Below are 27,830 nucleotides of genomic sequence, written 5' to 3'. Positions count from 1 at the left end.
AGGAGGTGAAAATAACGGAGAAATGAACACATTAATGCACTGACTTTAGATATAATGTATACCTATTGATTGATAATCACAATAATGGTATATCTTTCATCTAAAACCATAGCAGTTGCTTTGCATTTTATCCTGTGCGCCATTTTACCAAGCACCATATGTTACACACACAAACGCCAGCTGATTCGAATCTTTGCTGTATGCAGACAAAAATTCCGCGAAATCGCTCGTGCTCTCTCTCGCGTTCCGCCCACGCACGATCGAATCAATAACACAAACATTTCCTTTCAGCATAATACAGAATTATCAGTTTTTAAAGTTGTGATTGAACCTAAATAATTTCTCACGTGTGTATTTTATAGATATTGCCATTTAAGGAAAAACGTTATCGGAAGTCAGCTTAATTTATATCAATTGAAGAAATATAAATAAATGTGTCAAATGATGTACCAGTAGAAATATCCGAATTGCGGATCCTAAAATGTCTGTAAAATATGCAGTGAAACTATTTATACCATTTCAAATCATTAAAGATACGAAATACATCGTTCATAGGCGCGTGTCTATTGATTCTGTTGCAAAATAAACAAGCCGTATTGAATACACGTTTGGGATGCTTTACACAGTCGATGACAGATGACATGTTATGAATAGCTCCAACAGAATGACTATTGTCAAAACCAGATGATATATTGTCTAATTACCTTCTAAAGCTGCTTGATATTTTACAATGTTACGTAATTTACAGTAACACTACACACCAGCTGAACGTAGCGTAATTACAACAAGAATTAGTTCTATTTCAGAGTAAGGTAACGGGATCGCAGTCCACGTCACTATTTGAGATGGATAGTGTGTGATTAGGATGGCCACACAAGCTCGGCAGTTGGGCTGTAGTACGTCAGGTGGAGGAATTCCACTGTGCGCCGGACGGTACTTGGCAGCGTGCCAACACGAGTGACTTCAGCTATGTAGGTCACTCGGGGAGGCCAATCCCACGCATGGAAACTCGCGAGACTGCGGTATTCCTACGCGGGCATGTTGTGAAGCTCAACCTGTTCTGTCCGCTCAAACATGTTGTTCATTGGTCATCCGGTCAAGCTGAGGTCAAATATACCACCCTTGGATATGAATTATAGTAGATCGCATTATCGCTCAGCTAAACTGGTTCTACCAGGTCGGAACGCTACTCGTTCACGCAACACACTGGGAGTGTTCGTAAAAGTGCGTTTCATTCACAATTTACCTGACACAGGTCATTTCACAGGTGGAGATCAAAGCAAGGGTGTGTAAGATACTCGAGGGTACTTGTGTATTTAATCTGCCGTAGTGCAGCGCCCAGTCTGACATAAATATTGCTGTACTAAAGGTCACTAATGCACCCCGAGTGACTAAGGAACGCAGAATTAATCACCTGATTGTGTGTCAAGAGCATTTGCATAATTTACAACAGCTGACGATACGTACACTGCGGATGAGTAAAACTTACTTAATGAATCATAGATTGTAATGGGTGACCTTAATTGAATATAAACAACACGTGGCTTGAAATGGACGTGGAAAAGTAAGGTGATCAGTGATGAATCATTTACCTGTGTGTTGTTTCCGAAGTAGGTGAACGGACATTAATACGTTGATAATGAGGCCAAGATTAGACTTTTGTTATTTACATCTTCCTAGATTTACACTCTCTATTCATAACGTTAATCACAGTCACAAATAATTTGGAAATACAATCAGAGAAAGTATGAGACTAACATCTCGTCTCTGAAATCATCATATTTTACAGAAATAACCGTTCCTAAAGTATATTCATAGCTATATTTCAGAAAATGAAGCAATCTAGACTTGGCGTATGTTCTAAAATTGGCGTATATTCTAGACTTGGCGTATATTCTAGACTTGGCGTATGTTCTAGACTTGGCGTATATTCTAGACTTGGCTTGTATTCTAGACTTGGCGTATATTCTAGACTTGGCTTATATTCTAGACTTGGCTTATATTCTAGACTTGGCGTATATTCTAGACTTGGCGTATATTCTAGACTTGGCGTATATTCTAGACTTGGTTTATATTCTAGACTTGGCTTATATTCTAGACTTGGCGTATATTCTAGACTTGGCGTATATTCTAGACTTGGCTTATATTCTAGACTTGGCGTATATTCTAGACTTGGCGTATATTCTAGACTTGGCGTATATTCTAGACTTGGCTTATATTCTAGAGTTGGCGTATATTCTAGACTTGGCGTATATTCTAGACTTGGCGTAAATTCTAGACTTGCATGTATTCTAGACTTGGCGTATATTCTAGACTTGGCGTATATTCTAGACTTGGCTTATATTCTAGACTTGCATGTATTCTAGACTTGGCGTATATTCTAGACTTGGCGTGTATTCTAGACTTGGCGTATATTCTAGACTTGGCGTATATTCTAGACTTGCATGTATTCTAGACTTGGCGTGTATTCTAGACTTGGCGTTCATTCTAGACTTGGCGTATATTCTAGACTTGGCGTATATTCTAGACTTGCATGTATTCTAGACTTGGCGTATATTCTAGACTTGGCGTATATTCTAGACTTGACTTATATTCTAGACTTGGCGTATATTCTAGACTTGCATGTATTCTAGACTTGACGTTTATTCTAGACTTGGCGTATATTCTAGACTTGGCTTATATTCTAGACTTGGCGTATATTCTAGACTTGGCGTATATTCTAGACTTGGCGTATTATCTCAGGTGTAATCACTTGTGGTGTATTCCCCTTAATGTATTTCCCTAAGATATATTTCCTTGTGATGTATTCACCGTAGACTCAATCACCTGTGACGTATTCACTGAATTGTACTAACCTGTAGTGATTTACCTGTTGTGCATTCACCTGTGCGTGCATCTTGTTACGTTCACCTGTGATTTATTCACTGTCATGTGTTTAGCTGTGATGTATTCCCAGTTATGCATTCATCCATGATGTATTCACTGTGATGTGATTAGCTGTGATGTATTCATCCATGATGTATTCACTGTGATGTGACTAGCTGTGATGTATTCATCCATGATGTATTCACTGTGATGTGATTAGCTGTGATGTATTCTTCCATGATGTATTCACTGTGATGTGACTAGCTGTGATGTATTCATCCATGATGTATTCACTGTGATGTGATTAGCTGTGATGTATTCATCCATGATGTATTCACTGTCATGTGTTTAGCTGTCATGTATTCCCAGTTATGTATTCATCTGTGATTTATTTACTGTGATGTGTTTAACTGTGATGCATTCACAGTTATGTATTCATCCGTGATTTATTTACTGTGATGTGTTTAGCTGTCATGTATTCCCAGTTATGTATTCATCCATGATTTATTCACTCTGATGTGATTAGCTGTGATGTATTAATCCATGATGTATTCACTGTGATGTGATTAGCTGTGATGTATTTATCCATGATGTATTCACTGTGATGTGATTAGCTGTGATGTATTCATCCATGATGTATTCACTGTGATGTGACTAGCTGTGATGTATTCATCCATGATGTATTCACTGTGATGTGATTAGCTGTGATGTATTCATCCATGATTTATTCACTGTGATGTGACTAGCTGTGATGTATTCATCCATGATGTATTCACTGTGATGTGATTAGCTGTGATGTATTCATCCGTGATGTATTCACTGTGATGTGATTAGCTGTGATGTATACACAGTTATGTATTCATCCATAATTGAGTCACTGTGATGTGTTTAACTGTGATGTATTCATCGTTATGTATTCAACCATGATATATACACTGCCATGTGTTTATCATGTGATGTATTCACCCTTTATGAAATTGGTAGTGATATATTCATCTGTGATATATTAACCCGTGTGGCATAACCTATGACCTTTATTTATCCCTCATGAGTTCACTTGTGTTGTACTGTGACGTATTCACCTTGAAATGTTCACCTGTGACGTATTAACCATTGTTGCATCCATCACCTGACGTACTCACCTGTATGTTTTACCCGTGATACATTTTTCCAGTGATATATCAAACCCGGAAGGTGGCCACGTGTCACCTCTTCACCCTGCTGTGTTGCTCCTGTGAAGTATTCAGCGCCTTCAGCATGCACTAGTGCGTGGATATGTGCGCTATATAAAAATATCCTATAATAATAAATAAATAATATTAATCGGTCACCTATAGCTAGTCGTGCTAGTCAGTCAGCTGGCCGAATCAGGATGGAATTTAATTTGTCAAATTTCTACTATGTAATGGTCACACTTAGTGGGGTATACAAAAACAGGATCGGTCTTCAGGAAATAAAAGATAAAACAATAATAACAACTACGTGAGGTACTGATTCGCTCGTCATTCGTTCGTCAGGCCGAAGATCGCCGTTATTTTCTCCAGTGAAACTCATATCTACGGACAACATTCTTATTGGTGTCGATGGGATATTGCTGGAATATTACTGAAGTTCTATTGGTGAGACCATGTTCGTCAAGTTGGTGCAACAGTGTCCCTTTTGCATACGGGAATAACGTCACTATGATGAAGATCTCTGAAAGAATGAGTGAGTTGGGTTTTAGCCTCATTTACCAAAATTCCAGCCATACAAAGACAGGGTCACCAAGAGGGTCCGTGCTTCATATCGTCCTAGGTACCTCTTTGGGTATCAAGGAGTTGTGGAGTAGCCTAGTGGTTAAAGCGTGGAAGGCCTGGGTTTATTTCCCCACTTGAGCATACCATATGTGAAACCCGTTCCTGGTGTCCCCCACCGTGATGTTGCTGGAATATTGCTATATGCACTGCTAATAGCCACACCTGTCCACACCCCACCCACCACACACACACACACACACACACACACACACACACATTCTCTTCTTCACACACACACACACGAACACACGAATGTTGCTGAAGCAGTCACACTGCAGCTCCTTCATCCCTACATTTACATCTGCCCTCACATCACCTCCAACTTTGATGGACACTACAGCTTAATATACACCCCTGCTTGGTTCCACCAAAGCCTGTGTGGCAGCTTGGCCATCACAAATCAGAATAATTCTGGACTCACAAAAGTCCAGAAACTCTCCGCCCTGTGGCCGCTTTCTGACAAAGGATCTGACAAAATTAAATATGCAGTTGTCATGAATATATGCTAAGGATGAAAAAATGAAAAAAAATTGTTTTCGAAAACTCAAAATTTAAACTACCTCGCCCATGGGCCGGCCCATGGGCGAACAGTGGCCCCGGCCCATGGGCGAGAATGTTTAATTTCGCTCAGACTTCATGTTTTGGAGGTTGAAAATGAATGAAAGCATGTTTAGAAGTATCACCACACAAAAATTAACTCATTGTGACTTAATTCGGCTAATTTAGACCGATATTTAAATATCTCGCCCATGGGCGAAAGAAAGTTTGGCCCATGGGCGAGATTTTCTATGTTTGCTCAAAATCATGGGTTTTTCAAGTTTGAAGGTTGTAAATGAATGAAAGCATGTTTAGAAGTATCACCACACAAAATTTAACTCATTGTGACTTAATTCGGCTAATTTAGACCGATATTAAAATTTCTCGCCCATGGGCGAAAGAAAGTTTGGCCCATGGGCGAGATTTTCTATGTTTGCTCAAAATCATGGGTTTTTCAAGTTTGAAGGTTGTAAATGAATGAAAGCATGTTTATAAGTATCACCACACAAAATTTAACTCATTGTGACTTAATTCGACTAATTTAGACCGATATTAAAAGATCTCGCCCATGGGCGAGAAAACATTTGGCCCATGGGCGAGATTTTCTACTTTTGCTCAAAATCATGCTTTTTTCAAGTTTGAAGGTTGTAAATGAATGAAAGCATGTTTATAAGTATCACCACACAAAATTTAACTCATTGTGACTTAATTCGGCTAATTTAGACCGATATTAAAATATCTCGCCCATGGGCGAAAGAAAGTTTGGCCCATGGGCGAGATTTTCTACTTTTGCTCAAAATCATGCTTTTTTCAAGTTTGAAGGTTGTAAATGAATGAAAGCATGTTTATAAGTATCACCACACAAAATTTAACTCATTGTGACTTAATTCGGCTAATTTAGACCGATATTAAAATATCTCGCCCATGGGCGAAAGAAAGTTTGGCCCATGGGCGAGATTTTCTACTTTTGCTCAAAATCATGCTTTTTTCAAGTTTAAAGGTTGTAAATGAATGAAAGCACGTTTATAAGTATCACCACACAAAATTTAACTCATTGTGACTTAATTCGGCTAATTTAGACCGATATTAAAATATCTCGCCCATGGGCGAGAAAACATTTGGCCCATGGGCGAGATTTTCTACTTTTGCTCAAAATCATGCTTTTTTCAAGTTTGAAGGTTGTAAATGAATGAAAGCATGTTTATAAGTATCACCACACAAAAAATTTAACTCATTGTGACTTAATTCGACTAATTTAGACCGATATTAAAATATCTTGCCCATGGGCGAGAAAACATTTGGCCCATGGGCGAGATTTTCTACTTTTGCTCAAAATCATGCTTTTTTCAAGTTTAAAGGTTGTAAATGAATGAAAGCACGTTCATAAGTATCACCACACAAAATTTAACTCATTGTGACTTAATTCGGCTAATTTAGACCGATATTAAAATATCTCGCCCATGGGCGAGAAAACATTTGGCCCATGGGCGAGATTTTCTACTTTTGCTCAAAATCATGCTTTTTTCAAGTTTAAAGGTTGTAAATGAATGAAAGCACGTTTATAAGTATCACCACACAAAATTTAACTCATTGTGACTTAATTCGGCTACTTTAGACCGATATTAAAATATCTCGCCCATGGGCGAAAAACATTTTGGCCCATGGGCGAGATTTTCTACTTTTTGCTCAAAATCATGCTTTTTCAAGTTTGAAGGTTGTAAATGAATGAAAGCACGTTTATAAGTATCACCACACAAAATTTAACTCATTGTGACTTAATTCGGCTAATTTAGACCGATATTAAAATATCTCGCCCATGGGCGAAAAAAAGTTTGGCCCATGGGCGAGATTTTCTACTTTTGCTCAAAATCATGCTTTTTTCAAGTTTGAAGGTTGTAAATGAATGAAAGCATGTTTAGAAGTATCACCACACAAAATTTAACTCATTGTGACTTAATTCGGCTAATTTAGACCGATATTAAAATTTCTCGCCCATGGGCGAAAGAAAGTTTGGCCCATGGGCGAGATTTTCTATGTTTGCTCAAAATCATGGGTTTTTCAAGTTTGAAGGTTGTAAATGAATGAAAGCATGTTTATAAGTATCACCACACAAAATTTAACTCATTGTGACTTAATTCGACTAATTTAGACCGATATTAAAATATCTCGCCCATGGGCGAGAAAACATTTGGCCCATGGGCGAGATTTTCTACTTTTGCTCAAAATCATGCTTTTTTCAAGTTTAAAGGTTGTAAATGAATGAAAGCACGTTTATAAGTATCACCACACAAAATTTAACTCATTGTGACTTAATTCGGCTAATTTAGACCGATATTAAAATATCTCGCCCATGGGCGAAAGAAAGTTTGGCCCATGGGCGAGATTTTCTACTTTTGCTCAAAATCATGCTTTTTTCAAGTTTAAAGGTTGTAAATGAATGAAAGCACGTTTATAAGTATCACCACACAAAATTTAACTCATTGTGACTTAATTCGGCTAATTTAGACCGATATTAAAATATCTCGCCCATGGGCGAGAAAACATTTGGCCCATGGGCGAGATTTTCTACTTTTGCTCAAAATCATGCTTTTTTCAAGTTTAAAGGTTGTAAATGAATGAAAGCACGTTTATAAGTATCACCACACAAAATTTAACTCATTGTGACTTAATTCGGCTACTTTAGACCGATATTAAAATATCTCGCCCATGGGCGAGAAAACATTTGGCCCATGGGCGAGATTTCCTACTTTTGCTCAAAATCATGCTTTTTTCAAGTTTGAAGGTTGAAAATGAATGAAAGCACGTTTATAAGTATCACCACACAAAATTTAACTCATTGTGACTTAATTCGACTAATTTAGACCGATATTAAAATATCTTGCCCATGGGCGAGAAAACATTTGGCCCATGGGCGAGATTTTCTACTTTTGCTCAAAATCATGCTTTTTTCAAGTTTAAAGGTTGTAAATGAATGAAAGCACGTTCATAAGTATCACCACACAAAATTTAACTCATTGTGACTTAATTCGGCTAATTTAGACCGATATTAAAAGTATCTCGCCCATGGGCGAGAAAACATTTGGCCCATGGGCGAGATTTCCTACTTTTGCTCAAAATCATGCTTTTTTCAAGTTTGAAGGTTGTAAATGAATGAAAGCATGTTTATAAGTATCACCACACAAAATTTAACTCATTGTGACTTAATTCGGCTAATTTAGACCGATATTAAAATATCTCGCCCATGGGCGAGAAAACATTTGGCCCATGGGCGAGATTTTCTACTTTTGCTCAAAATCATGCTTTTTTCAAGTTTGAAGGTTGTAAATGAATGAAAGCACGTTTATAAGTATCACCACACAAAATTTAACTCATTGTGACTTAATTCGGCTAATTTAGACCGATATTAAAATATCTCGCCCATGGGCGAAAAACAAGTTTGGCCCATGGGCGAGATTTTCTACTTTGCTCAAAATCATGCTTTTTCAAGTTTGAAGGTTGTAAATGAATGAAAGCATGTTTAGAAGTATCACCACACAAAATTTAACTCATTGTGACTTAATTCGGCTAATTTAGACCGATATTAAAATATCTCGCCCATGGGCGAGAAAACATTTGGCCCATGGGCGAGATTTTCTACTTTTGCTCAAAATCATGCTTTTTTCAAGTTTGAAGGTTGTAAATGAATGAAAGCATGTTTATAAGTATCACCACACAAAATTTAACTCATTGTGACTTAATTCGACTAATTTAGACCGATATTAAAATATCTCGCCCATGGGCGAAAGAAAGTTTGGCCCATGGGCGAGATTTTCTACTTTTGCTCAAAATCATGGTTTTTTTCAAGTTTGAAGGTTGTAAATGAATGAAAGCATGTTTATAAGTATCACCACACAAAATTTAACTCATTGTGACTTAATTCGACTAATTTAGACCGATATTAAAATATCTTGCCCATGGGCGAGAAAACATTTGGCCCATGGGCGAGAGTTTCTACTTTTGCTCAAAATCATGCTTTTTTCAAGTTTAGAGGTTGTAAATGAATGAAAGCACGTGTATGAGTATAATGACACAATTTTCAACTCATTGTGACTTAAGTCGGCGAATTTAGAGCGAGATTTTCTATTTTTGCTCAAAATCATGGTTGTTTTCAAGTTTAAAGGTTGTAAATGAGTATCATGACACATATTTTAGCTCATTGTTGCTTACTTCGGCTAATTTAGGGCGATAGAGAAAACATTTCGCCCAGCCAGAAGAAATGTTAGCATATTCTGCATGTAACTATTCGTTATGCACCCACATGCACCCACAAACGCTCTCACGCACGCAAATAATAGTCCTCACTTCATTAAAACAATCATATCCAAAGATAGAAACTATCAGTTTGTGGTGTTACAGTGACATGCGGTCAGCACCATTATCCACCAACATCCATCTCACTATGTAATTTTGCATATAGCGAAGTTTCTTTTGCTTTAAGATGCATCCACTTGGCTAAGCAAATAGCGTCAAGTAAAAAACGTTTTTGAGGGTTAAAATGATTTATTCATGAATGTATATACTTGCAAATACAAAATGTGTTTATGGGCATTTGGCATACTCGAATTTGTGATGCACACACACACACACACACACACACACATTCATACATACATACATATATATTATAATTCACGTTTTTAAGGGAACCCCTACGTGTATATCAAGGTAAAAATGTTCATATTTGACACATGATAAAAAGGTTCCAAATAGAAAATGAGATAAAATGCAGAATAGATATCTATGTTTCAATACATATAGACCATATACTGTATACACTGCGGTCCCACATTAGTTTCTTTTTTCTACATATCTTTGGTGAATTTTCTTTTCCAGTCCATCTTCATAACGAAGAAACACCTTGTCTGAAACAATATGACAGAGCTTGTTTGAATGGCATTTAGAAGTTGGTGTGATGATCAACGAGGAGAGTTATGGATATACAACTTCTTTTATGAGCGACGTTTCGGTGTAGCTACTAACACCGTTATCAAGCAAATGATGTCACATCCTCGTTGTTCAATATAACAGAGTAAAAGTATAACCAATGGAAGAGATGTACGTTACTGGACTATGTACGATGCACAATATTATTTACAATGTCGACAAATCTAACAGTAGAAAGATATGTTAATACATTAAGTAAACCTAATGATATAATAGACGTACCCCCATCAACGGCTACAACTGTTGCTGGATACATTGTCCTATACGTTACGTTGTAACGGGCGCTGACCATGTCCCCTTCTGCAAACTGAAGCGCAGATTTGTGAATTATCTTTTTCTGTGGCTAGCAATACGAGTGGGACAAAAATCTGTCTAATGGGAAAAGGAAATGTTTAATACAAGTGCTTTTTTCAACAAGCGTATGACATCAAATTGAACATAATCCATTTTGTTTACTTACAGCTTTTCATCAACTGCATAACTACATAACATAACTATATATAAACATCACTTCTCTTGGTGAAAAATCTCAATTCACTGCAACTGTGTTAAAACTGCATCTAAAAGACTAGAAGTCTTGTCGGGTCAGTCATGGCTGGTACTACATGTCACATTTGAGAATCATCTTGAAAAATATATTCCTTGATATCATACTAACCTTTGGCTTGATGGGTCTGATGAGGCTCGTCTCTATCCACGAATCATAGTGTTTTGAATAGTTCATCCAATGGACCTTCACACGAGAATTTCCTTCCTGTATAATTTTTACCTTGAACCTGATAATATAATGCAACATAATGAGAAGACATCGAACAGAAGCCCATGTCACGTGTACTGGTATTACTTAGTATCTTACATATCGTCTCAGCAATTATTTTTAAATGCACCGACCAGAAGAAGCCATGCGTAAATTATAGGGTAACTGTGGGTTCGGAATTGCCTGCACTGTCTTTCATCAATGTAGTAAACTAGCAGCATCAGATTCCGCTGACAGCAGATATATAGCTGGGAGATTCTTACCACATTCCCGTGTCTTCATCTTTGCCCTCCATCAATTTTCCAGTCGTCTGAAACGTAATCAAATACAAATAATGAGCGCAGGTAGAGTTTATATTCATATGGCATTCCTCTGATGATAATGCCTTTTGGATTACTGTTTACGCCGTTTGATAATTAAAACGCTCTGCATGATGTTGTGTGTTTAAGCCGAGTATGCACCCATTACAAAGTTGGCTTGTTCATTACAATATCATCCACTAATAGTGAAAATGTCATAGCACCAGATTTAAAATTAAGCAATCTGTCTCACACATTACATAATTATAATTTATGATACAGATCAATCGCTCTTTAGTAGCTCACAATGAGCGGGCATGATGTTGTGGGAGTGACAACATGTACAGAGAAGCAAAGACTCACAGCATTTGTTTCTTCCTTCCTTCGGTGTTGTTCGATAAAGCGTTGAACCTTAACGCAACGAAAATTACACAATGCTATTTAGAAATGAAATACACAATGCCATTTTCAGAAAGTGGTCAAATGTAACATGTTATATTTGGGATTACTCGAACCCGCACCCTCAGAGTCAGGCACCTAATCGCCAGCACACCGCCTAGTCAGACGCCTAGACCGCTCAGCCACTGCGGCGTCCACAAAAATGGAAGTCGGACAGCTGGTAGTCTAGACTGCGGACTTTGTGTACCCCTCTGATAAGTGTCAATTGGCACGGCTTTGTGTGCTAGCGATTAGGTGCCTGACCCTGAGGGTGTCGGTTCGAATCCCGGATGGGACTCAACCCAAAAAGTACTAGAATCTGTACTTTACTAAGAAAATGTAATCCCAAATATAACATATGTACCATTTAGAAAGTCAAATTAACCTTAAGACCAGGATCTGTAGTTATCCAAATGATTTCATCTTAAGAATGAATTAAATAATTTTCTTTCTGAAAATACTCAACATTAGATCAGCTATTCTTTATTGGTTGATGGCTTGCTATAGCTTATGACCCCTGTTTTATCCGAGGATACTGTATAATGAGTGTCATAATACCTGCTCGTGCTGTTGTGTCCCCGTTGCCTGTAACGAAATGAATGGAAATAGTTTTATTCAGAAAATATTCAGAAGTCATTAGCTATGGAATATAGGTGGGTACTCATTTGTGTGGAATACAAGACTCACATACCGTATTCTCGTCCCCGCTTGCTTCATGTCGGAGTTCTGCTTCCAAATCAGTCTCCTGTAAGTACAGATGACTTTCGTTACTCATCGAAGAACCTATGGCACAAGGTTTAGTACTTTAAGTATATGTTATCTTTACAATAACCTTAAACTTCCAAATGCCAATCAAACGTTGAAAAATGCCAATATCTTTGCCATGACAACTCCTTTCGTGATCATTAACATATGTAGCAGGTTACACAATGGCGGTACGCGACTATACACGGAAGTCGCTATACATACCACGGGAAAAAATCCTCGGATTGAAACTCGTAAATCTGCAGATAAAAATATTCATGTAAATAATCTTCACATCAAGAAATGTTAAAACATCTTCGTATACCATGCCACTCATATTTGTATGTGAACTGTATGGTAGTAATAACGTGAATTCTTGGTTGCGTCTTTGAGAAGCCCTTCATTAAAGGTAACCAGTGTCGAGTATGAGTACGAACTTGACGTGAACTAGAATGGTGTACCCGGTAATCAGAAATTTGTTACATTTGACCAGGCACTTTGTAAGTATGTGTTATCTATCATTACAGGAGTGTAATGTTCTATAATGAGATGACTGTGCAGTCTGATAATCTGTGCAGATGTGCATAGTACTCACGTTACTTGTTTCCATTTGTGGCTGGTCATTGCCATGAGAAGCACCAGCCTGAAATAATATTTAACATTGCATATCAAAACAGCATGAAGAACATGTCGAGTATGGCGATAAGAACATTAGTTTCGGAGAATAATATTCTGCCTACCTTCAGTATCTGGATTTCTGTTTCCAAGGACGCAATCCTTTTCTCTTGCCTTTTCAGTTCTTGTTTTAACTTTTCATTCTCCCCCTTTTCAAGGTCAATTCGTCTTGTGTCTGTAATGAAAAATCCTTTCGGTCATCAAGTTGTGTGTGTGTGTTTGTGCGTGTTCGTGTGCGTCTCTGTCTGTCTGCCCAGTGGATCTATATATAATACCTGGTGTGAAGGCAACATAATGTATCATGTCATCTTGTAATCCCAAATCCATAATATATGTGGAGCATATATTTCCTCAGCTAATACACTAAACTTCAGTAATTTAAAACTAATTCATACCTTTCCCTTTTTCATTATTTTTAAAGTCCGGTTAAAGTTCTCTTTTCCGGTCCTTCCATCCCTGAAGTCAATCAATTTCTGGTACAAGGCTTCCTCGTCCCGTGTTCCAGGTATTTCTTTAAACAACGCCCTGTTGACGGCCTTTGCTGTCTGTTTCGGGAGTTGATTATGTCGATACTGTGTCATGATGTTTGCCGCGGCATCATAACACCTCTGAGACATCACCGAAACTGCCAGGTGTTCCTTGTAGGCACCCCCAAAGTATGTCTAAAATAGAATAAAACACTGTATCTCATCTGAATGAGCATGTTCGATACGTACGCTCTGATAACTTGTTATTACTATCAATATTTTCAAAAAGGGAAATAAGAAGCCTTCCATTCCCGCAACTAGCTGACATATTAATCAATATATTGATATACTACTGACTGATCCTCTTGACATGTACATACCTTCTCCGATTCCAGGCCCACGGCTGCCATGCATTTCGCTCTCCATTCTTTATGTTTGGAGTCAAGTACTGCTGTAGTGTCAAATTGGGGGTTAGCTGGGTGGAGTCTCCGAAATGTCTACAATTATAAAGATTGTAAAGTGGTCAGTATTCGGATTTGGATTTCCCATTTGTGTTTGTGGGAATAGATGTAAGCACTGAGTTTACAGTGTCATACGATCACAAAAAAGTGTGTTGGAGTGGTCTAATTACCTCCACAACGGCTTGGAAGTCGCTGGTGTCCAACCCCTCGCCATGGATGTCAGGTGATTCCTCCAAACCTACTGGTTCAACAGAAACTGCCGTGCTCGTCGCGGATTGTTCTGTTTATTAAACAAGTTGTATTATAATACATGCCACGCTAAACAATTACACAATTTTACAAAAGTTAACATGCAATGTCACCTGCTTTGACTGTGTAACTACTCACAATAAGCCAAATTAATGTATACTAACATTGAAACCATACTGATTTAGTGGATTAATGGAGGCCATCTGGATCCACCGCGCAAAACCTGAAATTAACAGGGATTAGGGTGTTTTCCTACCGAATGCGTGGTGCATAGAATGATAAGCTTTCAATATACATGTTTCCCCATGTTCACTGTACATGCTTTTATGTGTTTTATGTATATCCAATCCTTTTCATTGTATAAACATTCTGTACATTCATTGTATAAACATATCACTCTTTTAAGTCTGTCCATCTCAATCAAAACACATTACTTAATCTCCTTGATCTCTGAGCATATCAATTTGTAATACAATCTCACTGGCTTCCTGTACATACTATACTGGACAAAATAAGTTAGGGATATTTGTGAATGTGAATTTTTAACCATATGTAAATGAATATATAGATCATTATTCATAATTTCAAAATTTACATATATATCCCTCACTATTTTTGCCCAGTATATATATTTTTCTCGTAATCATATTCTGTCATTCAACTGATGAAGGGGCAAGAAGCAGCCCAGAAACGTCGTGTTGTAAATATAAAAGAAGATGTAAATCAATACCTACTAAATGCCCATCAAGCATCTCATACTGATTTGCTTAAATTTGTTCGTCTTACCTTTGTAGAAACTGATATTCCCGTTAATCATTAAAAACTTCAAAGTCCGAGCGAATTTTGCCGCGTCAGTAGCCACGATTAACTCATCTAGGAAGCTGTCATTTCCCATGTACTTCGTCACCAAGCAGTTCAGTTTCTTCACATTACCCTTGATGCACCTGTCTAGCTGAAATTTGCAATGGTAAACACATAACACTCGAGGGAAATTAAAGGTTTTATAACCGATTAACGCCCTTATCGAATATTATCCAATATTTTCCTCTATTTATGTGCATTTTAGAGCTTACGTAGACACGGATTGCATGGCGTACATTTTGTTTAGCATCAAGAATTTCCATTGATGAACATATCTCGAATAAATACGATCAAATACAAGCCTAGTTTCTGATAGAAATTAACTTACTTCAACTGTAACTTTTTGGGGGCACGCAACGGACGGATACAACGCCAGAACCTGACATTCCTCTTTTCCACCGAACAATCCAAATGTGAGAACTCTGTGCACCGAAGATCCAAGCTGCCACTGCATCGCCATTCCTTCCAACTTTCGTCAACTGTCGGTCAATGATAAGTGACGGGAACGTCGCCAAGTGTCGTATATATTAATGAGACGTTTTAATAGTTGTAAAAGCATATACGAGACGTTTCAAAGGAAGTTGTTACTTACAAGCCCACTCTTATACCCCTCATCATCGCTGTCAGGGAAATGCTGGTCAATCCATTGTATTCATGTACGTCTTGTATATTGAATTGAGTCAGACCCTAATTTGATAACAGATTATTGCTAAACACACACTTAACCGAAATGAGGATATGGGTCTCCAATCGGCTGTTTCCTGCTTTAAACATTTAGAAACGTTTATTCAATGTATGCAAAGTAAGTTGCTTTAAAACGGTTTATCTTGATTTGTATTAAAAATACTAAGGTAAGTAGGTTCAAAGTATTAACCGATTGTGCTCAAAACGGTTTCTATCATTTCATATATACACCATGTACAAATCTTGTATTCATCCTTCTTTTCATTACTGCTCTCATATTTGGATTTGGGACAACTGCACAGATCAGCAAGCTCTTACTTTAGAAAAACTACATTTAGATGTCCTTAGAAGAATAGCTGGTGCTGTCCGTAGAACAAGATATGAAATAATATATCGCGAAACTTCGTTGATTGAAAGGCGAAAATACTATAAATTGCTAACACTTTATAAAATGTATCATCGTTTATTACCGGACTATCTGTGGAATCTATTACCCCAATTAGTCGGGGATAATAGTCGTTATCCCTTACGTGATTGAACTAATTTAAAAAGCATATTCCAACAATAAGATATGCCAAATCATTCATTCCAGACACAATCAAACTCTGGAATTCACTGCCTCTCGAGGCTAGACATTTCACGCCCTTTTCAAAGAACAAAATAAATGTAATATTTACTTTGATGTATATTACGGAGGTAGAAATTGACAACTGAACTAAATATAGTAAAATCAGAAAAAATGCCTTCTTTTACATCTACGGATAGGATCTAGAAATGTCTAGACTTCTTTTAAGCAAAAGTGTTGAAATGGATATATTAAATGTAAATGCTAGAACTCTTGTGTGTCCCGGTATGTTCACTTGTTTTCATTGCAGCACTTATCATCATATTGTTAATTGCATCTTTCCTTCATTTACTTATGAACACATGCTTCATTAATCTATTTACACATGAGTTGTCAATCATTTTTGCTTATTTGTAACCTTATGGAACAAGTTTTTATGGATCACGAGTTTGAAATTGTTAATAAGCACAAAATGCTTGTTTACCAACACAGGTTGCCGAAAATAAACAATAACCATATACATCATGCAACGTCATTACTGTTTCAAATGTGCCTTATGTTAAATGATCTCTGCACAGATAACTATTTATTGCAGATAAATGTGATAAATACTTGTTCAAGTTAGTGCTGTTATCATCCACAACATGTTAATTTAGTTTGCCACTATCTCGTTTACAATCGTACATTTCTGTGTACCATCTCAGTTTGTTGAGTATTTTAGTGCAAACATGAGGCCACGGCGTGGAACGGTCCAGTTACGTAATTTCAGGAAAGCTCGAGCGCCAGCAAAGAAATCGGTCTGTCCCATGTTTGGTCTTGTGTATTGGAGTAAACGAGCCGACGCTTTTAAGTGTATTTTGCTTCATTCCATTGATCACGCTGGGCAATTAAGTGACACTAGCTGTGGGATATACAGGTGCAGGTGCAGGTATTTAGGCGAAAGATTCATGTCTGCGCATTACGTGCTAAATATCTCACAATCATTTGTAATGTCCAGTTGATTGTTTTATTACATGAGATGTCGAACTGACCAATGGGAATTCTGTTTGGGGAAATCACTTTATCGTGACTTAATGTCTTCCGATTATATATTGTTATGGGATGGAGAAGGCATCAGAGCGCACGTCAAATCTCCAAATCATCATCATCAAGGGACCAGAAACGGATGTTCAACAACTTGATGAAGAAGTAGCATATATATGATATCCAGTGATTCCTTCTGACAATCTTCATCACTGTTTTGCTAAAAGAAAAACTGTTTCTTCGGATTTGCGAATTTCGCACATGTTGACTTATGTACTAGTTCCCTATTTCCTTTATGGAAGAAATCACATTTGAAGCCATGACAGATGCAGTTATCGGGCGCCCCTCAAATCAAGAAGCCAGAACTCACAAGGACTTGGACTGCGTTGGTAAGTGACTGTATAGATACGTTTATACCCACAAACGAGCAATTGCCCTTTACGTTATTGTTACAATATTCGAATTCATTTATCGCTTGCATTATAGATATTACTCAATACGTTTTTGCGATATTGCGGCTGGAGAAAACCCTTGAATAATGCTATTAAATAGAACGTACAGCTCGTCCTCACTTCACGCGACTAGTGTCACAAATGGTTACAGGCCGGGAGACCCACATTTCCGAAACAGATAGCCAAAATTGATGTGGCTCTCCCGGCAATAGTTGTGGTTGCGTGAACATGGAATGTGGCTCTCCCGGCTATGGTGTCAAAACATATTTAGTTATTCAAACAGGTTACCGTATTTAACAAAACATGACATGTTTCCTCATAATTTTATTCAGATCACAAGAGATTTTATTTCTATAATTAGCACAATATAATATACTAATATTACATATAATATTATCACATCATATTAAAAACATCTAAATCTGAAAAACTTAAAAATGATAATGGTTTAATTTGTTGCCATGTGTACATTTCGTATGGAAACTTGCTGCTGCAAAGGTCATTTTCGGTGTTTCTTTAACACTTTTTCACAATATCAAAGACAATATTGTACTTGTTTTCACTAATTCAAATCAGCAGAACATGTTTTAAAAGACTGAAATCATAGGAATGATTCTTTTACAATTTTACAGTCTAAAACAGTTGTTTCTTGTTTTAATAATTGAAAAATTGTGACTTTAAATGGTTTATCTCTGTCTTAAGCAGGATATTATTTTCAACCTTTCTTTTGGACATCTAAATCACTGTTGTTGGTTTATTTCGTCATGGTGGAAATTAGGACAATTTAACTCTTCTGAAAAAGATGCAGTATGAATTCGTGTGAGAATTTGGTTCGTGATTTGTTGTTAAGCTGACAAGTTGGTAAGCTTTCTTGTAAACTAATACCTTCTAACATATTTTTGATAGTAATTCATAGATGGTAGGAGGGTAACGTTTCTTTTGTGTGGGAACAGTCTATTACCGGTTACGGTAATCCAAGTAATTAATCTATTGCATGTTATTGAAATGTGGGCATTCCTGGCAGGAGTCATTTTTGAAATGTGACATTCCCGGCCTGACAATTATTAACGGGTTAAAAGGTCCACAGGCCTACTTATATCCATTTTGATAAATCCACAAGTATGATTTGTAGCTGAAGCGAGTATCCATGGCCACTTACTTTGTATACTTTTGTTTTGTTATGTAGTAAGTTAAGCTATTGTATTAACTAATTGTTTGATCGGCATTCTAGATGTTGGTGAGACATCAAATGAAACACACAATTTTTATGCCGTTGGGCGACGTTTCGATGTTGATTCTTACATCGTTATCAGGCTAAAAGTGATGACGATGTAAGAATCTTCATCGAAACGTCGCTCGACGGAATAAACAAGAAGTTGAATGTTTCATTTATTGTTTTAACCAAATATAATAAACAAATTCGAGTTTCACTGACCACTCAGTAGCGAGATTAGGACTGAATTTCGTTATTTTTACAGCTGTACCAGATTTAGATGACATTTGCTTTGACTATACCCTCTTCTCAGAAGATTTATTCGACCATCAAGACTTTGAAGAGTTGCTTTGCACAGAATGTAAGTACTGATTTTATTGCTATGCTGAGTTATTGGACACCTGTCAAATCATCTGCGCAAAGTTATATAATTTTCAAAATCCAAAGGAACTATGCTAATGTACGGTATATTCAGGAATCAAAGTCTTATTTGCTGGAAATGTATTTCCATACAGAAAAATACACATTTTCTGAAATATAGTATTTTCTGTTTGTCGTAACATTATATACTATTGAATGCTTGTGTTATATACTATCGAATACTTGTGTTCGTACTAAATATATACATGTATTATATAATAGATATCTGACGAATTTATCAGACAGAAGCAAACTTTGCCATTTTCTGTGGGCATGTTTATTACACGTACACATTTAAACCAAGCTGAATTTCTGCAAGCCATATCTACATTTTAATTACATTTTTGCTCTTAGCAGATGAAGAAAGTGCAAATGACAGAAACACCCCCTGTTGTCATTCCGAGGCGGAAAAGGAAACCAATTGCAAGTAAGTGTTACCTTGCTTAAATCACACAACTGCTGTCCAAAATGGATGTTTTCAGATGCTTCGCTATTTAATCACAATAACATCTGTGGAATCTTCACTGTTTAGATGTCTCTATAGTGAGGTCCTCACCTGCTTTTTTTGCTCTAGGACAAACCAAGATACTAGGAAAGAAGGCGAGAAAAGCTGTTGAAAATGATAGTATTCAAGCGGTATTTAGGACAACGTGTGACCTGAAGTGTCTGGACAAGTTCACTAGCTCTGAGGTGTTGGAGAAAAGAAGGTACTTTTGGGACAAAGATCGAGATGTACAGAGACAATACATCATGTCACAATTAGAGGCTACTTTCAACTACCAAGAACAGGACGCATGTAACATCATGTTCACAGTTCAAGGCCATTCGGTGTGTCCGAAGTGTTGGCGACTAATCTTTGCGATTAGCAAATCAAGGTCAGTGGGAATGCAATTTCATTATTTTCTTTGCTTGTTCACATTTATAAGGTTAGGACTATATAGTATGTTCCTTTTAGGTCCCTTTTAGGGGTAACCCTTTGGTCTGCAAGTGTACTGTATACACCATGTTATACGTTTCCCTTAGGTATTACAGCGCACTGTCAGATGTCAGGAAAGGCCTCGCCACAGCCAGTCCAGATCATCGAAAAGATTTATGCTACGACACAAAACGGTTTTTAGCAGCAAAGCTCTGGCTAACCCGTTTTACCAGAAGGTAACTTTGGCCTCAAGGCAGTGAATATTTGAACGATTGATTGGAAGTGCTTTGTTGACTTTATCAGATCGGATCTCATTTGGTAGTAAAATATCACAAAACCCACTCGTCCTGTAATATTTAGTGCATAACATATCTATTCAATTTATATAAATATTGGGATGTTAACATGTCCATTTCTGGTATTTGTTAGGCGGAATTATATATGTTCTCCAAGCGTTAGGCATTTTAGTGTTACGCGATCTCAACTGTAATGGATGTGGTATTCAGCAGTCAAGTACTAGTGGTATCCCAGGTTGTTTTGATTGTGAACGAAGGTGCTAGCTGAACCAGATTAAATGTGATTCGGAATGTGTTAAAGGTTTTTGTCAATCGTAATGGGGAATAATCGGGATAGGGGAAAGTGTGCTGTCGTGTTACTCTAGTTGCGTTAAAAGTCGACGAAGAACCTGACATGGCCGTTATTTGTTCACAGATTTGGAGACCCAATGCCACACAGGGTACAAATTCAGCTGCCTTCAACACTAACGAAGAGGGCGATCTGGCAAGAATACCAAGAAGAATTCAGCATGAATGGATCAATTTATTTGAAATACAACAGATTTCTACAAATGTGGTCCGAACACTTTAACCACGTGACAATACCAAAGGTAGTTAATGTTTGTTGATATTTCATTTCAGTGCCACCATGAAAAGGGAAGCTCCTTAAACTGTTTACTAACATCGCTGACACAGAAAATGATACAGATTTTATGAACAAAAGATATAGCTGTAAATATAGGTGAAGTTAAATCTGTATAATATATTTTGATCATATACGTTATCATCCCCGCAGTGTAAAGACTTCACACAGTGCAAAGACTGTCTGGACTACCAGAATGCAATGCTATGCAAGCCATCAAAAGAAGAACAGAAAGAGTTGAAAGAGGGATTAAAGGCACACCTCAATTTACAAAGGTATGTTTACAAAGGTATAATATATCGCCTAAACAATGTCGAGGCGAAGATTAATTTTAGAACTTTAACTCACAGCATAAAATAGGATAGATTCTCTTAATATCTGTGTAATAGTGTAATCTATTCTAATATCAATGACAGCATTCACTCATCAAAATGTTTTCTATTTATATAATTTATACTTTTTATTGTGAGAAAGTGAATGTGTGTGTGCGCGCGCTCGCGTGTAGGCTTGCGCGCGTTTGTGTGTGTGCGTTTGTGTTTGTGTACATGTTTGGGGTTGCGTGTGTTTATGTGTGGGTGTGATTTTATTACCAGTGTTTTTATACAACTGTGATTCTACATGTGTCTCATAGGCCATTTGGCCGAATGCTGCTTTTAAATCCCTGTAATAATGTAATGACCTTTTAAATGAAATGCAGTATGTGACACTCTATTGTATGATATAAACTATATTTCTTCTTCTGTGTTGAAAGATATCGCTAGTGTGTGTATGCATGTGTGTGTGTGTCTTTATGTTTGTAAGAAATATGGATTTCAAGGTTATCAATAAGAAGTACTCATTATTCAAAACTGTATTTTAGCCTTTCAAGAGAAAAATACTACCGGCACATCTCCAAAGCCCGAGAGAACCCTGAGAAATATTCTTCTATCATAATTGACAACATGGATCAACAAAAGTCAAGCCTGCCAGCATTCCCAAGACAATCCAAGGTAAATGAGGCGTGATATCCTATATTTCCTTCACCATATGATGGTAATAGTTGCATTAAAGAGTCCCACTTTACAAGAAATATAGAAGGTATTGCCATCTTTTTCTTCAAGATGTACAATAACCAATTCCCAAAATATCTTTGTGACCTGATCCCAAACTCTGTCTCCGGAACTAGAAGCTACAAAGAAATACAAAGTACATAAAAGGACATCTGCCTCTTATGCCAAATCCTTTTCACCCGACAAATTTGTGGAAAGCCCTACCAAGTTCCAAAGAGTCATGAAGTCTCACAGAATTTAAAAAAAAAATAATTACAAAGACCGAAAATGACCTGAATTATGGCACTCGTTTTTGCCAAATCGTTCACTGCCGCCTCAGGCTCGGATGAAGTGACGACCTAAACGCTGATAAGTAAATCAGGCATTTAATAGACAGTACATGTTGCTCTTGTGGATATGAAAACGTCCTACACTATTTTCTTACTTGCGGTAACTATACTCAGAAAAGACTTAATATGTATTTTTACTCTACAGGTTATAACCTGGATACCATTTTGTACACACAATCTCAACTGCCAAAGCTGACAGCAAATAAGCCCTCTCAGATCATCAACAGAAATTCCATACCCATCAAATCAAGTTTAACAAATTCGAAATCCTCTCCACCAACAATCAGGACTTCACAAAACCAAAAAAAACTTTGTTACAACTTATTCCCTCTTGTTTATTGGCTTCATTATCATTACAAGTCCCATTTGTTGTTCTTAGTCCCCAACTGGCATCTCCTAATTACGAACCAGTTTGACAAATAGGAAATCCTCTTAACCAAGAATCAGGACTTCACAAAAAGAAATGGTTAGGAAGCCATCGAAATCCGCCGCCATAAACCTTTGATCAACAAAGACCCAGGGTACTACATACCAATGGTCTATGAAGAACTAATCAAACCATAGACCCTATCAGCTTGTTGTTTATTGGCTTATGCACCCTTGTGTATTGGCTTCATCACCAGCCCCTTAGTCCACAAATGGCCTCTCACAATTGTGTGCCATTTGTTATTTGTTATACGTGATGTTGTTTATGTTAAGATATACTATGTAGGCACATAGACACTATCAAACGATCCTAACAGTAGAAATAGTTTTGTTCAACGTATGTAAGGTTTATGACGCTTTGGATTGGAGCAAAATACTTGATGTGAATTAGATCTTTAAATTCTGTACACTTTCCAATTCAGAATGGAGTTATTAGGTTGAAACATATGCATAACTTTTATGAGCGTTTTGTTTACTATATTCAATTTGACAAACGAAGACGGTATAAAAGCAGTATTGAATACTATCTACAAATCCATATTTCACCCACAGGCTGACGTTGGTCTAACACGAATGAAACATCATGTGACAGGCGTTCTGGATCATGGTAATGAGAAGTCCTATGCATATGTGTGGAACTCTGCACTGCCTGGAGACTGTAACGTGACCTGTACAGTTCTTCTTACAGTTCTCCAGAGGATAGCACAGGTGTGGGAAATATTATGTTTGGTATATATTAGCTAAGAATGATGTACATTTGTATATGAGCATACGCATAATTGAATATTCATCAATGCAAACAAATATGTCATCAATCAAAAGTAAACCATTCTGATCATTCTTTACATCATTCAATACGTTACACCATCTGTTCATAATTTAAACGAACAAATCGAGCAATCAACGAAGGGTGATAAATTGAATACCTACACACAAGACAGACCTTGTGTCCAACCCGAACAGCGTTACACATTCTTAAATAATCTTTCATGATTAAGCAAGCCATGGCTTCAGCATTTGATATCATGGTTTCATTCTAGTTATCACTCACATGATGTAAAATTAAATGACACATTCTTTCCTATAGAGTAAAGGAGGTGGGCTTCCAGAAGTGTTGTACATACAAGGGACAACAGCCCTAAAGACAACAAGAACGTGACAATGCTATATTTCCTCGGGTATCTCGTGCAGCTAAAATGATCAAGAAGGTAAGACATAATAATTGCAGTGAAGTAATATGTAATAGCTTTAATGAATCTTATTTAACGGATAATGCATTTAAGAGATTCTGTTATTGTTAAAATGAATTATTATTCCTTTAAGGTAAAGCTGAACTTCCTAATGGTTGGTCATACACACGAAGATATAGACCAGATGTTTTCAAAATTCTCCCAAGCCCTCCACCACAAGTCCGCTCCAACTGTTGGCAAGTTGTTGGAAGTTTTGAAAGCTGCATATAGACCTGAGAACTCCCATTCAGAACTGCTACGATCTGTCTGGGATTTCAGAGCCATGTTTTCCGGCTGCGATGCATTGAGAGGACATTCTATTCCCCATATTTTCAAGATATACATGAAAGGCAGCCAGCTTACTTTGGCCTACAAAGACTGGCCTCTACCAGATGAAATGTACCGTGAAATCCCGATGAACTTGACAGGTATGAACCCACATCTGTCTGTTGTAAGGCCACTCTGTACAACCATCGAGGATATTACAAGATCCATGTACAGAGATCTTCCCAAATGGAAAGAATCGGCTCGCCTTAAACCTTCGGAAATAGATGACTGGGGACGCTACCTACAGTCACTGTCCACAACAGTTGATCCTGAAGTAGATTTTAAGGACTTTGAAAACTTCAATGCTGCTCCAACGGAAGAAAGGAGATTACCAGAAAATTTGTTGGCAGCTCTCCAGAAAAGTCACCGAAAAATATCCAGGAAGTCCCAGGTTCGTGAATACATACTTTTATGTATAATGCAACATAATCTAGACTCATAGTTTTATTCCTAACATGTATTTTTGTGAGTCATCTTGACATTAAGCCAATGTGATTGCCCTATTGAACACATGAGCTTCATTTGAACAAGTATGATGTGAAAATGATTCGATTCATTTGTTCAGTAGAGAATCAGGGAATAGAATATAGACATAATGCATATTCGGCATATTCCCAGCCACAGCAAAACAAATGTTGCTTCTTTGAATTCTGAACAGTTGCACAAGGATTCAAGAAAAACAACCTCTGCTCCAATTTCGGATTATTAGAAATATTGCTTCCGACTTATATGCAGGATCTTGTTCAAATTCTTCCTGACAGATGTCTATAGTGATTTTGTTCTTGAATGTTTCAGGTGTCTGTCCAAAGGAAGAGGAGGACACAATAGCTGGATTCAAGAATACCTCAACTAAAGAGCCCTTCAAAGCTTTCAACTTCACATGGATCCCTGTGTGCAATAGGTCTGTTGACTGATTTTGTTTGCACATGAAAATACGGTGTATATAGATTTTGGATGTCTTTGGACTTGTTGCATACGTTTTCTTTGTCATGATGTAACATTATTCTGTAATATATTCTTGCCCATCTAGGAAAGCCACTGAACACCTTATCTAGGTTATCCTATGTGTATTTTTGCCATGTGTTTTTGGGCATGTAAAATTACTGTGTAAAAATATATATGCCTTCCCAAGTAGCTGACAAGATTGTGTATCATGACTATTAATTTAACATTTGATAATCACTGTCAAATTCATGTGAAGTGAAAGAGTGTAAAACAACATGCCATTCATGGTGTCGGCAGCCTGTAAACAATTCAACAGTAGGCCCCGTTAATGTAGACATCACAGTTACTGTAAACTTTAATGAGGCAATGGAAACCTTGGTTAACAAGACATGCACATGGATCATCTTGAATTTCGATCTTTCGCAAGATATTTTATGTGTATGAGGGTTTTTTTGTCATGCGAAATTAGCCTGTCATATATTCTTTTCATCTGGGAAAGCCGTTGAACACCTTAGTTACTAAGATATGTACATGGATAATCTTTTATTTCGAGCTTTTGTAAGGTTATCCTATGTGCATTTGGGGCATGTAAAATTACTGTGTAAAAATATTGATCTTTGTGTGTGTGTGTGTGTGTGTATATATATGCCTTCCCAAGTAGCTGACAAGATTGTGTATCATAACTATTAATTTAACATTTGGTAATCACTGTCAAATTCATGTGAAGTGAAAGAGTGTAAAACAACATGCCATTCATGGTGTCGGCAGCCTGTAAACAATTAAACAGTAGGCCCCGTTAATGTAGACATCACAGTTACTGTAAACTTTAATGAGGCAATGGAAACCTTGGTTAACAAGACATGCACATGGATCATCTTGAATTTCGATCTTTCGCAAGATATTTTATGTGTATGAGTTTTTTTTGTCATGCGAAATTAGCCTGTATATATATTCTTGTCATCTGGGAAAGCCGTTGAACACCTTAGTTACTAAGATATGTACATGGATAATCTTTTATTTCGAGCTTTTTTAAGGTTATCCTATGTGCATTTGGGGCATGTAAAATTATTGTGTAAAAATATTGATCTTTGTGTGTGTGTGTGTATATATATGCCTTCCCAAGTAGCAAGGATCCTTGCTCTGATTAATGTAGCCACTGTGTTCGATTTTCAAAAGCATTAGGCTTCCGTAAGGACTTGTGCAAATATAACATGGCATATGATTTTAATGACAAGTTTCAATAAATTCTTCATTCATTGAAGAAATAAGTATGACGAATGTTCATTATCAATGATCATGTGCAAGATGTACGTACCACACAGCAATAGCTAACTGAAATTGTCAATAAGAAAACCTCGGCAAATCCCAAATGCTCGTTGGGTTAATAACATAGCCAGATATATTAGGAGTCGGTACTGGTGCCAGTAAAACGAGATATTAATCAATTCAACTGTAGACGCCATTGTTACCATGTGATCCTCTTTTTCTTACAAGCGCAGAAACTGGGGAACACTCGAAGTGCTGGAGAAAAACTCTATAAGAGATAGGATAACATAGGATAAGATAAGATTTTATTATCCTAAGGGAAATTCATATAACATATTTGATTAACACTAAAATATGAAAAAAGTATATATGACATAAAAGATGAATATGAACGTATGAAAATATGACACTTACTGAACGAAGATACTAATTATAACATATATCACAGTTACTGTAAACTTTAATGAGGCAATGGAAACCTTGGTTAACAAGATATGCACATTGATCATCATTTCGATCTTTTGCAAGATATTTTATGTGTATAAGCTTTCTTTGTCATGCGAAATTCGTTTGTAATATATTCTTGCTCATCTAGGAAAGTCTTAGTTACTAAGATATGTACAGAGGTAATCTTTTATTTCGAGCTTTTGTAACGTTATCCTAAGGTATTTTGTTGGCATGAAAGATTACTGTGTAAATAAAGATGATTGATATTTGTGTGTATATATCTATATTTATACATGTGTTTGTATATAATTGATTGAAGTGATCCTCTGTGATTACAGATTAAACCTATTCACTTACTTTGACCTATTGTGAAAAAGGCACATACTAGTATGTTCTTAGTAGTTCTTGTGAACATACATTGACATCTATATCATTCTAGTTTTTATGCCTGTTCCTAAGTATATAGTTTATCACGATATCGCCTTCCAT

At 37.0% G+C, this 27,830-nt stretch overlaps 3 protein-coding genes across 3 annotated transcripts; 2 read left to right on the top strand and 1 right to left on the bottom strand.

The window, feature by feature from the left end:
* Positions 1-9,854: 9,854 nt before the first annotated feature.
* Positions 9,855-12,415, bottom strand: LOC124252869. The gene is made up of 7 exons (XM_046686541.1): positions 12,367-12,415; positions 12,234-12,260; positions 11,601-11,648; positions 11,202-11,248; positions 10,840-10,957; positions 10,404-10,488; positions 9,855-10,099 (listed from the first exon to the last, which is right to left on the bottom strand). The coding sequence occupies exons 4-7, from the start codon at positions 11,231-11,233 to the stop codon at positions 10,026-10,028; spliced, it is 309 nt and encodes a 102-aa protein (XP_046542497.1). The 5' UTR covers positions 11,234-11,248; positions 11,601-11,648; positions 12,234-12,260; positions 12,367-12,415; the 3' UTR covers positions 9,855-10,025.
* A 7,414-nt stretch (positions 12,416-19,829) lies between these two features.
* Positions 19,830-24,286, top strand: LOC124252882. The gene is made up of 8 exons (XM_046686558.1): positions 19,830-19,916; positions 20,064-20,364; positions 20,513-20,641; positions 21,117-21,291; positions 21,477-21,598; positions 22,183-22,312; positions 23,680-23,835; positions 24,215-24,286. Exons 1-8 carry the CDS (start codon positions 19,847-19,849, stop codon positions 24,284-24,286), a joined length of 1,155 nt encoding a protein of 384 aa, XP_046542514.1. The 5' UTR covers positions 19,830-19,846.
* A 167-nt stretch (positions 24,287-24,453) lies between these two features.
* LOC124252883 lies at positions 24,454-25,715 on the top strand. The gene is made up of 2 exons (XM_046686559.1): positions 24,454-25,074; positions 25,479-25,715. The coding sequence occupies exons 1-2, from the start codon at positions 24,469-24,471 to the stop codon at positions 25,509-25,511; spliced, it is 639 nt and encodes a 212-aa protein (XP_046542515.1). The 5' UTR covers positions 24,454-24,468; the 3' UTR covers positions 25,512-25,715.
* Positions 25,716-27,830: the final 2,115 nt, after the last annotated feature.

This window comes from Haliotis rubra, unplaced genomic scaffold, assembly GCF_003918875.1.
Source record: "Haliotis rubra isolate DU_JTF1 unplaced genomic scaffold, ASM391887v1 Scf528, whole genome shotgun sequence".
NCBI lineage: Eukaryota > Metazoa > Mollusca > Gastropoda > Lepetellida > Haliotidae > Haliotis > Haliotis rubra.
This window is presented reverse-complemented; position numbering and strand designations above follow the sequence as displayed.

Bases quoted from the DNA above. Each gene is read 5' to 3' on its own strand.
- LOC124252869 (XM_046686541.1), bottom strand. From the start codon at position 11,233: ATGGAGGGCAAAGATGAAGACACGGGAATGTG. The intron at 10,958-11,201 runs GTAAGAATCTCC...TTATATTATCAG, and splicing joins GATGAAGACACGGGAATGTG to GTTCAAGGTAAAAATTATAC. The intron at 10,489-10,839 runs GTTAGTATGATA...TCTGCGCTTCAG, and splicing joins TCAGACCCATCAAGCCAAAG to TTTGCAGAAGGGGACATGGT.
- LOC124252882 (XM_046686558.1), top strand. From the start codon at position 19,847: ATGAAGAAAGTGCAAATGACAGAAACACCCCCTGTTGTCATTCCGAGG. The intron at 19,917-20,063 runs GTAAGTGTTACC...TTTTTGCTCTAG, and splicing joins GAAAAGGAAACCAATTGCAA to GACAAACCAAGATACTAGGA. The intron at 20,365-20,512 runs GTCAGTGGGAAT...CGTTTCCCTTAG, and splicing joins TTTGCGATTAGCAAATCAAG to GTATTACAGCGCACTGTCAG.
- LOC124252883 (XM_046686559.1), top strand. From the start codon at position 24,469: ATGGTTGGTCATACACACGAAGATATAGACCAGATGTTTTCAAAATTC. The intron at 25,075-25,478 runs GTTCGTGAATAC...TGAATGTTTCAG, and splicing joins AAATATCCAGGAAGTCCCAG to GTGTCTGTCCAAAGGAAGAG.